The following is a 15,238-nucleotide window of genomic DNA, read 5'->3' on the forward strand; positions in this document are numbered from 1 at the left end:
GGGGGCGGGAGGTATAATGGGGTTGTTGGTGATGGAATATGGGCACGGGTGAAGGGAAGGGTGTTTGAGTATTGTATAACTGACATAATCCTGAGAACTATGTAACCCTCCACATGGTGATTCAATAAAATTTAAATTAAAAAAGAAAGAAAGAAAGAAAGAAAGAAAGAAAGAAAGAAAGAAAGAAAGAAAGAAAGAAAGAAAGAAAGAAAGAAAGAAAGAAAGAAAGAAAGAAAGAAAGAAAGAAAGAAAGAGAAGAAGGAAGGAAGGAAGGAAGGAAGGAAGGAAGGAAGGAAGGAAGGAAGGAAGGAAGGAAGGAAGGAAGGAAGGAAGGAAGGAAGGAAGGAAGGAAGGAAGGAAGGAAGGAAGGGAGGGAGGGAGGAGCAAAAAAAGGAGGAAGGGAGGGAGGGACAGAGGGAGGGAGTGGCAGAGGGAGGGAAGGGAGGAACGAACGAGTGAACAACACTCACCCAACATAGTAAGACATAACCCAGAGCAGGGAGCAACAGAGCTAAATCAAAGCATTAAACTGTCCTTGCAACCTTAGTATTCAATGGGGATCCTAAATGGTTATCACCCTTGGAACATCAATGGCCTTGAAGAATCACTTATATCCCCTCAAAAAAGGCAAATATAAGTAGTATTTTAACCAGTGTCAATTCGAATTAAAGATCCTTCCAAACCTTAAATTTAGAAATTCATTACTGAGTTAGCACACCAATTCAAGATCACTATTGTGTACTGTAGGCTGATAATGACTATAGGTTTCCTGGAAACTATTTTTTGGTGTACTGTTCATCTTAATCTTCATATACCTTAATTTTCCCAAATCTAGTAACTCAGACTTTCTGCTCATTTATCATTTCAAAAAAAAAGCGCCAATTCACTCCATTTGTCAATATTAATCTTTTCCTGTATGTAGTGGGGATTCCTTTTTCCTCTCTTCTTTTCTTTTCCTTTCTTTTCTTTCCCTTTTGCTGCTTTTTTTTGAGAGTCATATTCAGCTATGCTCAGGGGTTACTCCGGGCTCTGTGCTCAGAAATTACTCTTGGGCTATGATCAGGGGACCATATGGGATGACAGAGATTGAACTTGGGTTGGCCCATGCAAGGCAAGCACCATAGCTTCTATACTATCTCTCCTGATTTGCCTTTTTTCCTTTTGTCCTTAAATGCTATAGCTATACCCCCATTGAATTTAATGCCTGTCCTGCCCACTAAAGAAACTTGTGAAGAAGAGTGGGACAACTGTAATATGATTGTATCAGCTCACAACTCTGTCATTTTGCTGCATCTCATTTGTATACATGTACACAAATGCTTCTGCTGCCAAGAATTTTCATTAAAAATGTAGTGGGGCTAACTCAACACCTTTATTGCAAACCACAACAGCTAATTAGAGAGAGAGAACAGAAGGGAATGCTCTGCCACAGTGGCAGGGTGGGGTGGGGGGAGATGGGTATGGGGAGGGTGGGAGGGATGCTGGGTTTACTGGTGGTGGAGAATGGGCACTGGTGAAGGGATGGGTTCTCGAACCTTGTATGAGGGAAACATGAGCACAAAATTGTATAAATCTGTAACTGTACCCTCACGGTGATTCACTAATTTAAAATAAAAAATAATAATGCAAAAAAAAGATAAACCCTCTAAGAAGATCCTAAGAACATCCTATTAAACAACAAATCAAAACACCAAAAAAAATGTAGTGGGGCTAGAAATACTCAGATACCTAGTACAGGGCTTAAGGCACTTATCTTTCATGTGGCCAACCCCGGATAAATCCCCAGCACCACAATGTGTTATTCTTGAATATAAAGCCAAGAATAGTCCCTGAGCAGCAATAAGTGGCGGCTCTGACCCCCTCAAGCCAAATGTAATGGAAGGTTGACGGTTCAAAGGTTGAGCACATACTTTGCAGGCAGAGACCCAGGTTGGGTTTCTGGCCTTGCATGAGGCCTGGAGCACCACTGGGAGACATCCCTGAACACAGAAATAGAAGTATTCCCCAGACTTTCCGGGATGTGGCCCAGAAACCAAAAAGAAATATAGACTTTATGGTTGAAAAAAACAGCATAAATCTATGTCCCTCCATTCCTCCGCCAATAAATGCATCTGTAAGCCTTGAAAGTGATATAAAAGACAATATAAAAGGTGGTCAGAAAAAAATACACTGATTGGAAGACCTAGGGCAGCAGGACATCTTGCTCTTCCTATTCAACATAATTAGGTAATGCAAATTTCTGTCCCTTGGTCTAGCAATAGAAGGCAGCCTAAGGAGACTTATTCCTCCCCTAGATCGAACAGCAATTCCTCTGAGAGTGTGAGCCAAGAAATGGGGTAGACTAGGCAGACCTGCTAATAAGTGGCCAGAAGAAGTGTTTCACATACCAACCAGGCCTGGGTCTCCCCTTCACACCAAAAGACTTCAAGAACTGAGCAGAACCTGGGCTTAGAAGATTATTTTTGTACTGTCCCACTCAGAGACACCTAGGAGAGACTGTACAAGTAGGAAAAGAGATCCAATAAAAGCAAATCCAGGAGGTCCCTCTGTGTCTGCAAGATAATAATCTTTTCCCTTGAGTGTTGATCCCAAATCAGCCACCTTAATCTCAGATTTCCAGCCTCCAGAACAGTGAAAAAATAAACGTCTATTGTTAAAGTCTCCGAGTGTGTATTGCTTTGTTATGACAACCTGAGTGGGAAAATACATCCAAAAATATGTTCAAGTAAGGTACAGGCTATTGTTTATAAGAATGCACTTCAAGTAGGATGATAAAGATAAGTTGAAAGTAAAAGCATGGAAAAAGATATTCCAGGCTTTGAGTAATTTTAAGAAAAGTAGAAATGGCTGCACTACTATCAGATGAAGTAGATGTGGGCCAAAGAAAATTTTCTGAGACAAGGAGCAGAAACTATGTAATGATAAGAGAAACAATTTACCAGGAAAAAACATGATGCTCCTAAATGCCCATGTGTGCACACACACGCACACACACACACACACATACACACACACAAACTCCAAAGAGTAGAACCTCAACCTATGTGAAATAAAACTCAAATAACTGAAATGGGAAATACACAGATTTAGTTATAGTGAAGTACTAGAATACTCCACTTTCAGAAACACAGAATTTCTAGACAGAAAATCATCAGATACTATATAGAAGCTCTGAACAATACAATCATCTGACAGGATTTAGATGACATTCATAAAATACTCCATCAAAAAAGCAGAATATGCGTTTTTGAAGCACACATGGGGATGACCCAGAAACCAAAAGTAAATAAATACATTTAAAATACAAAGAAAAGAGATGAGAACCAGAGTAGCCGCACACGAAACGGCCCCTCTGCTCCTTAAAGGCTGTGATCCAAGAAGTCTACTAACCCATTTTGGCACCCAGCAGCTTCTTATAGAAATGCATCTAGACTTCGAACTGAGCTGCAACCCCATGCCGTCCAGGGAGGGGAAAGGATTTTCTCTCTCAACCCTTTCTGTGAGGAAGACGGCAGCAGCGACAGCGGTGGCAGTGGTGCCCACATGGCGTCCACCATCTTCTAGAACTCACAACCCAAGGTATGAGTTTGCAGTGACGTGGCTCGAAGGAGATCATGGGATGGGGGTGTTACTGGCACGCTCTCCACCCAGATGAGATCCGGAGTAGCCACGCACGAAACAGCCCCTCTGCTACTTGAAGACTATGATCTGGGAGGTCTACTACCCATTTTAGCACCCAGCAACTTCTTATAGAAATGCATCTAGACTGTGAACTGAGCTAAAATATCAGAAATCCAAAACCGAGCTCATATGATCTTCATTCTCAGCAATGGAAAACAAATTACCAAATGATGCCTTTTCAGCAAGTTTGATTGTTGGGGGGAAATTCCAAATAATAATAGCGAGTTCTCTGTTGAAATATTGAATGTATTCAAAGTATAGAGAGAATAAAGTGAAGATCATTAGCGACTCAGGTGGGGAGTGTGGGAGGGGAGTATATTGGGGTTCTTGGTGGTGGAACATGTGCACTGGTGAAGGGATGGGGGTTTGATCATTATATGACTGAGACTTAAACCTGAAAGCTTTGTAATGTTTTTCATGGTGATTCAATAAAATTAAAAAATAAATAATAAAATATAAAATACAAAGTAAAAAAAATTTGGCAAGTTCGGAATAGAATGGATTTATGTTAACTTCATAAAGAGCATTACCAACAAATCTACAGCTAGCATTAACCAAAATGGCGAAAGATTAAATGCCTTCCCTCTAAGATTGATTATTGTGCGAGCATATCTACTCTCACAAGTATTATTCACATAGTACTAGAAGATAAAGATACCCTAAAAGAAAAAAATAATAAAAAGCACTGAATATTACATGATTGACTTTGTAGAAAATCCCAAGGGAATAAACAAGAAGAACAAAAACCTAAAATCAAAAACCTCCTGGAACTTAAAAGAAAATGTAGTAAGATGACATAGGGTATATTAAAACTGACACTAAAGTTCTAAGTCTTGAAACCAATCACTGTAGCACTGTCACTGTAGCACTGTCGTCCCGTTGTTCATCAATTTGCTCAAGCGGGCACCAGTAACGTCTCCATTGTGAGACTTGTTACTGTTTTTGGCATATCGAATACGCCACGGGTAGTTTGCCAGGCTCTGCCGTATGGGTGGGATACTCTCGGTAGCTTGCCGGGCTCTCCAGGAGGGACGAAACCAATCACGTGGTTCACAAAGAGATAAACTGAAAAACTTAAATTTGTCAAAACTTGAAAGTTTTGTGAGGGCTAGAGGAATAATATAGGAGTTAAGGCATTTGCCTTGCATGAGATCATCCCCTGCTTAGAATCCCTGGCACTGTGTATGTTTTCCTGAGCACCTCCAGGGGTCACTCCTGAGTGTAGAATCAGGAATAACCCTGAATACCACATGGTGTAGCAAAAAATATTTAATTAATTAATAGCTCTGTGAAAGCCCATGTAAAAAGGAAGAAAAAATCTACAAACTACAAGAAAAACATTTTGAAAATATTCAATGTGTGACCATGATATATATTTTTAAATTCTCAAGAGTCAAAATATCCAATTTTTTAAAAATGAGCAAAGGACATGAATAGAAAATATACCCAAGAGGAGATGCAGATGGCAGATAATCACAGGGAAAGCTGCTCAACATCAGTGGACCTCAGGGAAATGCAAATCAAACATAACAAAGCATCACTGCATGCTGCCTGAACCGGCTAAAATAAAAATAGTGACAACACTAAATGCTGACAAGGATGCATAGGAACTGGATCATTTATACATTCTTAATCAGAGTATAAAATGGCAAGTCACCTTGGAAAACAGTCTAATAGTTTCATGTAAAATTAAACGTGCAACTAGCATAAAATACAGCAATTGTATTCTTGGGCATTTATCCTAGAGAAATAAAAATGTTGACACAAAAAGCTGTAAACATATGCTCATAGTAGGAAATTTTCTTAGTAATAGTAAAAAAATTGAAACAGCTCCTTTCTTTGTTGGGGGAAGGAGACACCTAGTAATGCTCATGGGACTCTAAAGTGTTGGTGAGCAAATCGGGTGATTCTGCATATACAAATGAACTCTCCTTTTTTGACGTCTGCTCAGTTCTTTTGGGAGATGTCATGAATTGAACCCAGGGTCTCACAAATGCAAGGCAAGTTTTTCACCACTAATTATATACCTAGTCCCACAAGATGCCTTTTAACAAGCAAATGGTTAATCAAAATATAATATTTCGGTGTCATGGGATACTATCTAGCAATCATAAGGAGCAAACTATTGATACACGGAACAATCTGAATGACTCTCTGAGAACTATGCTGAAATTTTAAAAAAGCTAATTACAATTAATTGCATAATTCTAAAGATTATTCAAACTATTTATTATATTCATGCTCGTGTGGGGAGGGAAGCTGGAGCCCATCCCCTCCGAGGGGCCCCGGGGAAGACAGCCAGGCATGTGGGCAAGAGACTCTCTGCATCACTCTCTTCTGAGAGCTTGCTTTTAAGTCTCTCTCTGGATGTTGGCCATTGATGAGATTACACACACCTGGGTTCCTCTGCCGGCACCTTCATGCATGAGGCCTGTCTGAACGTGTGGAGAGGGGCCTCCAGCATGGCTGTAGCTAGGTTCCGGTGGTCCTTGGCCGCCGGGAGCTCTGCTCGGGGTGGGGAGGGAAGCTGGTGCCCATCCCCTCCAAGGAGCCCCAGGGAAGACAGCCAGGCGTGCGGGCAAGAGATATCTTTAGCCTGCTTCTCCCTTTGGGAGAAACTGGCAGTCTTCTGAGTTTCCTGCCCACATGGGACAGCCTTGCAAGCTTCCCATGGTGTATTTATATGCAAAATCCAGTAACAAGCTGGATCTCATTCCTGTGACCCTGAAGAGCCCCCAGTGCAACATCATTGGGAGGGCCAAGTCCAGATGGACTTCTAAGATCTCAGGGAAAGGACCAAATGAGATGTTACTGGGCCTGTCTGAGAAATCGGTGATTAACGGGCTATCGTGATCGTGATTGTGATTTATTATATTCATATTATTTCAAAATATTGATTATAACCCAAAATATTATATAATTCAAAATATATTATGTAATAAACATTTTTAAATGACTTTTTTGTTTGGGGGCCATACCCAGTGATGCTCAAGAATTCCTCCTGACTCTGCATTCAGGAATCACTCCTAATGGTGCATGGGGGGACCATATGGGATGCCGGGAATTGAACCCCAGTAGGCCACATGCAAGGAAAATGCCCTTCCCGGTGTAGTCTCTCTTAGACTCCCATGAAATGACAAAATTTTGGAAATTGAGGACAGATTAGTAGTTGATGAGGCTTAAGGATATAGAAAGGAGAAGGATATACAGGCAAAGAGTTGGCTGGGGGGAGGTGTAATTATATAAAAGCAATACAAGGGATCCTTATTTTGAAGCCAATCAATATATTTCTATGGTAAAGGATACAACAGTCGACACAAGTGATAAAATTGTATGGCACCTAATATACACAAATTACTACAAGTAAAACTAGAAAAAATCTGATTAAAATTGGTAGATTATATCAATGTCGTTATTCTGGTTGTTAAATTATATCTTTTCAAAATGATACTATTGGGGGCAAATATACAAAATATACAAGGTTTCAGAAAATATACAATTTTCCTACTAAAAGTTAATTTCATGGGGCTAGAAAGATAATACAAACGGTAAGAGGCTTGTCCTGCAAGAAGTCGGTCCTGGTTTGATCCTGACACCACATATGGTCCCCTAAGGACGGAACGTGATATAGTTTCTGAGAATCTCTAGGTGTGGCCCAAAACCCCCGCCAAAAATGTTAGTTTCAAAAAGCAAATGCCAAAGTCCATACTATGGAAGCAATTGGACAATAATTGGATGTCCGTTTGTCATATTGGAGAGGACACAGAAGTCATGGGGTCTGGTCTCCAACTTTGAATATCATGTGCCACATTCCCTGTGTTCCCACTAATGAACAAATGATCAGTTGCACAAACGATTTGCTGTCTCTGTACTCTAAAGTGGGAATAATCCATGTTAATTCGCAGAGGCCTGTGGGTTTAATTGCCATTTGCTCTTTCACTCTAGACAAAATTGTATTATTGTAATCATTAGAGCTGGAGAACAGAGGTATAGAGTAGTTGAATATTTATAAGACGCTTTGTTGCAGATGTACCTGCCAACAGAATATTAAGTAGAACATTTGCTAAGGTACCAAGTTCCGCTTGTGATTTGGGTATATCACCTCATATTAAATTTTTGTGTTTTTCTAGCCCACGTTTGGCATCTGGTTTGTCATTCAATCACGACCCTGTAAATATAATTCAGAGAATGTTTATTAGATTTGGGCAAGATAATGGTGACCAGAAACTGCCACAGACAGATCTGCCTGTGGGGTAGGAAAAAATATGAAATAAGCATCTTTAAGACTATCAGAAAAAATTTTCAGAATGATGTGTATATTCCGTTTCCAGGCAAGGACACGAAAAATAAATTATGTGATGGGGACAGAGATGGACAAGAGTTTACATCTCTAAATCTATAGGAGGACCTGTGCAAGAGAATACAAACAAGGAGGTTTGCACACACTACAAATAGCTAGTGCCTGACTTTTATAATAAAATATGGGATAGTAAAGGGAAATAATGTACAAGGGCAAAATCAAATTGCCTCTTAGCTGGGGAGAGCCTATCAATACAGAAGTTTTACCATCTCATCACTGTGTGATGGACTTAAATGTGGGCTGAACAAAGGCCCTAGAAAATATATAAACTGTGTAATCAATGTCTGAATAGTTTGGAAATGGGTAATTCATAAAGTAATTCAAAGAGTCTGGAGCAGTAGATCCACTAATACGTGTTAGCAAATAAATAATTCCACAGGTAGAGGGACCCTATGGTTTGAGACTGTAGAGACTTCCAAGGATGGATCAGATCCTATTACTGTCACTCTTTTCAAAGAGAAGATTTCTCAAATGCCTAAGCTTAATTTATTCTGCCCATACTTTTAGGAAGACTTTCCTCTGAAGACAGTGGAAAATCAGAACAAACATTTTTATTAGATCATGTGTCTGATCTGAGATTAAGAGACTATACTCAACCTACCTAAAAAGGAACTTCAGCCCTTATTGGTTCCTATTAAAAAAATCCATCATCATCTACTCCATTAAAATAATCCTGTGGGGGCCAGGGTGATAGTACAATGGGTAGGTCATTTGCCTTGCACATAGCTGATCCGGGTTCGATCCCCAGCATCTCATATGGCCCCCGAGCACTGCCAAGAGTGATTTTGTTTTGTTTTGTTTTTGTTTTGGGGTCACACCTGACAATGCTCAGGGGTTACTCCTGGTTCATGCACTCAGGAATTACTCCTGGTCGTGCTCAGGGGACCATATGGGATGCTGGGAATCAAATCCGGGTTGGTCACGTGCAAGGCAAATGCCCAACCCGCTGTGCTATCTCCCCAGCCCCCAAGAGTGATTCTTGAGTGCAGAACCAGGAGTAACCCCTAAGCATCGCCGGGTGTGACCCAAAAAGCAAAAAAAAAATCATCCTGTGGGGGCTAAAGAGATAGTACACAGGTTAAAGCATTTGCCTTGCATTTTGACTGATGCCAGTTTGATCTCCAGCACCACTAGGAGCAACGCCCAAGCACAGAGCTGGGAGTAAACGCCTAAGCACTGCCAGGTGTAGCCGAATACACTCCCTACTAAATAATAATCCAATTCTGCACAATATGCATGTACATATCATTTTGACTTTTCACATCTATTCACACCCATCTACACATACTTATAAATCCATAGGGGAAAATCTGGGGAAAAGTCATCTCTATGGAAAAGATACAGGATTAATTTTACTTGATACTTTATGCAGTTTTGAGTTGTTTATTTTATTCAATACTGTAATATGATAGTGCATCTGTGATCTTTAAAAAGGAAAGTTACTCCAAAACCAAGATACTAATGATGAGCAACTTTCCTTTTATTATTTTTTATTTAACTGTTCTGTTTAAAAATTCTTGAGCCATCTCCAACAATAGTCATACTTGTTTATTAAACTCAGGTAGGGTTCATGGTTTTCAGCAAATGTTCCCCCAAAGCCTTGCTCTCATGAATATATAAATATATACATATATAATTCATGGGTAAATAGATTTATTGAGATTTGTATCCTAGAAATGTGCTCATTAAAATTTATTTTTTAAAGGTCATGATCCTTCTATAGATCATAAACAGCAATTTATTAGGCAGAAGCTGAAGCTAGACATGTTGTAATCACTCCTATTTATTCATATAATTTTTCCCTTTTTCCCAGATGTCATATGGCCAGATGGAGTTAAGGGAAATTCTAGATGTGACAGCTCCCTCAGTGGGTAGCAGGCAGTGACTACAGTTGAGAAACTAATTTCCCCAGATAAATCGCCCCTCCCCACAAAAAAATGCCCCAGATCCACTACTTATTGGAGACTCCTACACATTTTATTTAATCTCTTGGAATCACTCTAGCTCTATTAATCAAATAGCCGAAACGTAGTAAAAAGGCAATGGCAGCAATTATCATACTATTATATAATGTGATATAAACTACTAACTCAATCCTCAGATTAAAAAAAATTAACTTTGTATTTTGGGGGAACCAAACCCAGCAGGGCTGTGGGAATATTTCTAGCTCTTTGTTCAGGAGTAAATCCCTGTGGTGATTAAGGTGATTAAGGTGGTGATATGCTGTACTCAGGGTTCAAACTAAGGTGGGCAGGATGCACGTACTAATATCCTGGCCTCTCACTTTGTACTTTTAGCATATTGCATACAATTTTATCAACTGGGTCAGGAATTATATCAGTGACAACGTGCTTGCTTTACACGTATGAGACTCTGGGTTCAATCTCCAGTAGTACACACACACAATTTCAAAGACTATGCTGCCTCCTCAAAGTCATTCTGGACCTTAGATTAGGAGACACTGGTCAAAGATTCAGAAAGAACACTTTAGGAAACCTAAAAATCACAGTGCTAAAATTTCCTATATCTTTTGGCTTGGAGTGCCAGGGCTTGAATCTGTTAGCTGTGTGTAAGGCAAGCGCTTTACCTTTGTACTATACCTGTGGCCCCAACTCTCCCACCTTATTTGTTTATTAAATTGGAATCCTTATTGGATTACTTATTACTTATAAATTGAGTTACTTATACCCCTTGTGCCTTTCAGGAATTAATCAGATAAATAGGATGGGTTGAACATGAAAAAGTATACAGAAGGGAGCCCAGGAGATGGTTCAGAGACTTAACAGAAGCCTCTAGTTGATCCCCATCATCTCATGATCCGTCAAGCACAGTTGGGAGTAGCCCGTGAGAATCTCCAAGTCTGGCCCTCAACAAAGAAGTGGACAAAACAGTAAAATAATTATCTAGCACTTGAACACATCAATTCAATTTGGCTATTTACCAGCGAAGTTAAAAGAAAAGTCATGGTAATCGATTCTTTTGTAAGATTCTATTTTCAAAGACCACTGCTTAGTATGTGGCTTTAACATGGCTATTCCTCATATTCTTTGGATCAAAAATAAAGTGACTTTAGGGGCCAGAGATATAGTTCAGAGGTTTTGGCAAATGCCCTGAATGCAGCCGACCCTCATTCAATCTCTGGCACTTCATGAATCCCAAGTATCCCCCAGATCCCCTGAGCAACACTTGCAGATCCTTCTTCAAATAAATAATAATAAAGTGACTATTAAACTGTTTGAGGTAATCTTTCATGCTTAACCTACCAATCCTTAACTCAATTTTGTAATCAGGGTCAGCTTGAAGTACTCTCTTTCATCTCCTAAAATAGGAAAGTCAAATGCCTGTAGGTAGTAACATCAAAGAAAGGATGTCCTCATCTTTGGTTTTGGTACAACACCCAGTAGTACTCAGAGTTACTTCTGGCTCTGCACTCAAGATATTACTCTTGGTGTTGACAACACCTGGCAGTACTCTGGGGTTACTCTGGCCCTGCACTCGCGAATCATCCCTGGAGGTGCTGGGAATAGATCCCAGGCTGGATGTGTGCAAGACCAGAGACCTACCCTCTTGTACTCTCCCCTGCGGTTGGATTAGCCTAATCTCAAACACAGAAATTGCATGGATTTTGTCTTGCCATTAACTCATGAAGACACAGCTCCAGGGGCCAGAGTTAAGATGCTTGCCTTGCGATCCCAGTTTGATCTCCAGCACCATGTATAGTTGCCCAAGCACATACCCCTGAGCCTAGAGCCACGAGTAAGCCCTAAACACCTCTAGGTGAGAACCCCTAAAAAACTTAGTTCCTTGGTTGGAGTGACAACATAGCGGGTAGGACGTTTGCCTTGCACGCGGCCCAACAGGTTAGATTCCCAGCATGCCATATGGGCCCTTAGCAGAGTCAGGAGTAATTCCTGAGTGTATGATCCGGGAATAACCCCTGTGCATCACTGGGTGTGACCCAAAACGCAAAAAAAAGGAGATGACAGCAGGGACCGGAACGGGTTCAGCGGGTAGGGCATTTACCTTGCATGAGGTCAACCTGGATTTGATCCCCGAGCACTGCCAGGTGTAATTACTGAGTACAGAGCCAGGAATAAGCCTTGAGCATCACTGAGTATGGCCAAAAAGGCAAAAAAAAGAGAGTAAATGACAGGGATTGGAATGATAATACAGGGATCTGAGTGAATACCATCCATGTACAGGCCTAGGACTCAATTCCCAGCCCCTTGTGCCTCTCCTTTACCCCCAGATCCACTGGAGTGGCCCTGATGCTTGCTGGGCATGAGCAACACCACATTTTTAGCCCAAGCACTGAGCCATCTGACGTGTATAGCTGAATAACTTTGGAAGTGGCTTCCAAACTCTTAGAAAACTGCTTAGGAACTCCCTCCAACAAATGGTAAAACTAGGGAAACCTGGGAGCCCTCTGAGGAAGACATGGCCTTGTGTTAGGAGTGACTGACTTGAAGTCTTCTGCATCACCATGACCTGCGCTAAGGATCCCAATGTACAATTTACTCACAGCAACGCAGTTTCACATCAGCTGTAGGAACAATCTTGTTGACAAGCCAGACATCTTCTTCCCAACTGACTATGTTGCCGCCCAAACACTTCATGAGTTCCTCACTGTCCAGGATGTGGTCCCAGAGTTGAAAGTAGTATAAGCTGCTGGTGTAAGTACGCATCACCATCTTAATTGGGCTGTCTTTATTTTTGAGAAAATGTCCTAGAACTAGAGTCCCATTAGATTTCAGCTTCTGTGGTTCATCCATCATGACCAGTATTCTCTCCTTGTTCAGAAACAGCTCTAAACGGCCTTTCACCCCATCCCATATCAAACACAGCCTGTGCCACCGTAAAGGAGTCAGATGGTAATGGATATAAAAGATCTTGCCCAAGTTGTATAGTATTAGCTTTTGTTGGTCACCAGCAAGTCCAAGGTCAATGGTTTCTTGTCCTGGGAAGGTATTATTAATGATATAGTTGAAGGCCATCCAATCACTTGGGGTGTCATTCATGAACACCAGGTCAATGCATGCTGTGAATCGACAGAGTTCAGGAATGGTTTTGGTCAGCGTTACATACGTGTCTGCTCTGCCATAAAAATCCAGCCTTTTCCCTTTTAGTGAAAGGGCATCTGTCCAAATATCAGGAAGCAGAGAAAGAAAAAACAAGAAATTTCAGGTCATCATTTGTTAACTATATTGTAAAATCAAGGTGATGTCATACTAATTTAAGTGGATAACAGTGCAAACAAGTTAAACTGGCTTCTATATAAAAATAATCTCTTTTAAGATTAGCATTGGGACTATTTTTGTTCTTCTTAACTATATTTTGCCTGGGCTAATATGAAAAGTTAGTGTTCCCAAAGCACACGCTAGCTGGACAATTCGTGGAAGCAGTTAGAAGTGTGTGACTTGTGGGGAGGTCAGGGAAGAGGCCAATGAAGAGGCAGCTCCAACTAAAAATTTGTCACACATAATCTGCACTCATATAATCAAAATATAACTATTTCCATCTATCTAACTGCCTTATTGTATTCATGGTACAACAGCAATTTATTTCTTCAATGTCTTTTCCTGAGTCAAATTACCTGATTTATTTTGTCCTTGGAGACAGTTACTCATGGAAGATACTGACAAAGACCTGAAGAATGACCAACTAGACAACACTGAAACCCCAGGACTTCTGTTGATATTCAGGAATGAGAGAAAAGGCATCACACTGAGTACAACTTGATTCCCTCCTTCAGAAGGGTTATGGCAACTTCAAGCAGTTATAAATGGTCAGAGGTCCATTTACCCACTGGCTCCTGAGTCAGATAGCCTGGGCTTAAATCCCAACTCTGACTCACCAAGAGTGTTAATTTGGGCAAGTAATTTAATCTCCCCATGCCTCAATGTTTGCTGCCAAAAATGGAACCTCAGGGCCACTAGAGTCTGCATGTACAGCACAAGGGGCCACGGATCACTTTAGAGTTGATGTTCCATAAAACATTAGCTACTGATCTTACAAGACTGTTTGAAAATGGAGTGTGATGATGTATACAAACCTTCGAAGAGGAAATTGTAAAGGTTTTTTTTTGAGGGGAGACTGTATCAAACTCAGGATCTTATACATGTGAAGTATGTACTCCCTACTAAGCTCTATTACCAGCCATGGTTAATCTTTTGGTGGACACCTTGGCAATATCTAGGAGACTAGTATTGCATATGCTCTGTATTCCACAGAAAAATATTTTTGTGTGTATTTTAAACCATACTCCATGATTCTTAGTAATCACTCCTGGCTTAGGAGACTGTGCATGGCAAGGGATTGAATTTTGTCCAGCTGCATCCAAGGTAACTATCTATATCTATGGCCCTTCATAGAAATCTATTGATGAATGGTGATGTCATTATCCCAAAACTTATACACCAGGCCACCAGGCAAATATCTGAGGGTTGACAAATATTAACCTGATTCCAGTGCAAGCACTGTACAAGATGAAACATAAAAGATGTTAAGGCATAATAGAATTCCAACCTCTCTCTGAATTAGGGTTGTCACCCAGGCACTGCCATTCGCAAGTATTGCTGCTTACAACAGAGTACACAGGCTGGAAGAAAGTGACTTCTTCCTTGTTTCTGGGAGAAGCTCCCCTATACTGAAAAATTCTAGATATTCTCTGGCTCTATAGTCTTCTCTCCATCCATCACTTCTCTAAACATCTTATCAAAGCAAACAAGTATGTACTTACCCTCCACACACACATTCACAAATACATACACATATGTTTGTATATACTCGAACATATACCGAACTCATTCTGTCCACCTGCCAGGAAGCTATTTCTAAATTGTCCATGGTAGATGAGCAAATCCTTATGTCTGTCCCTGGCTTATGTGATAATATTAGCTTATCAACTTTCACAATCACAAATTAATCCCATAATATCATAATTTCTATGGAGCTCAAGTCTCCATTATGGTTGTTTAACATTGCTTCTCTGTTCTACCTGCAAAATGACGTCAAACATAGCATTTAAGAACAGTTTTATTGTGAGGATAAATCTTCAAGCCTTATTTGTCCATTAAAAGAGAATACATGGGGCCAAAGCGAAAGTAGGGCGTCTGCCTAGCCTATGGGTAGGGCGTTTGCCTAGCACATGGCCGACCCGGGTTCAATCCCCTACATCCCGTATGGTCCCCCGAGCAC

General features: G+C 40.6%; 1 protein-coding gene across 1 annotated transcript in view; it reads right to left on the reverse strand.

The window, feature by feature from the left end:
• ADGRG4 (adhesion G protein-coupled receptor G4) overlaps positions 1–14,201 on the reverse strand; it is a 152,646-nt gene extending 138,445 nt beyond the window's left edge. Inside the window, exons 1-2 of the mRNA XM_004606657.2 lie at positions 14,195–14,201; positions 12,564–13,178 (exon numbers count right to left, since the gene is read on the reverse strand). Of these exons, the coding sequence (XP_004606714.2) occupies positions 12,564–13,178; positions 14,195–14,201 (622 nt within the window). The remainder of the gene's footprint in view (positions 1–12,563; positions 13,179–14,194) is intronic.
• Between the last annotated feature and the right edge of the window lie 1,037 nt (positions 14,202–15,238).

This window comes from Sorex araneus, chromosome X (genome assembly GCF_027595985.1).
Source record: "Sorex araneus isolate mSorAra2 chromosome X, mSorAra2.pri, whole genome shotgun sequence".
Classification (NCBI taxonomy): Eukaryota; Metazoa; Chordata; class Mammalia; order Eulipotyphla; family Soricidae; genus Sorex; species Sorex araneus.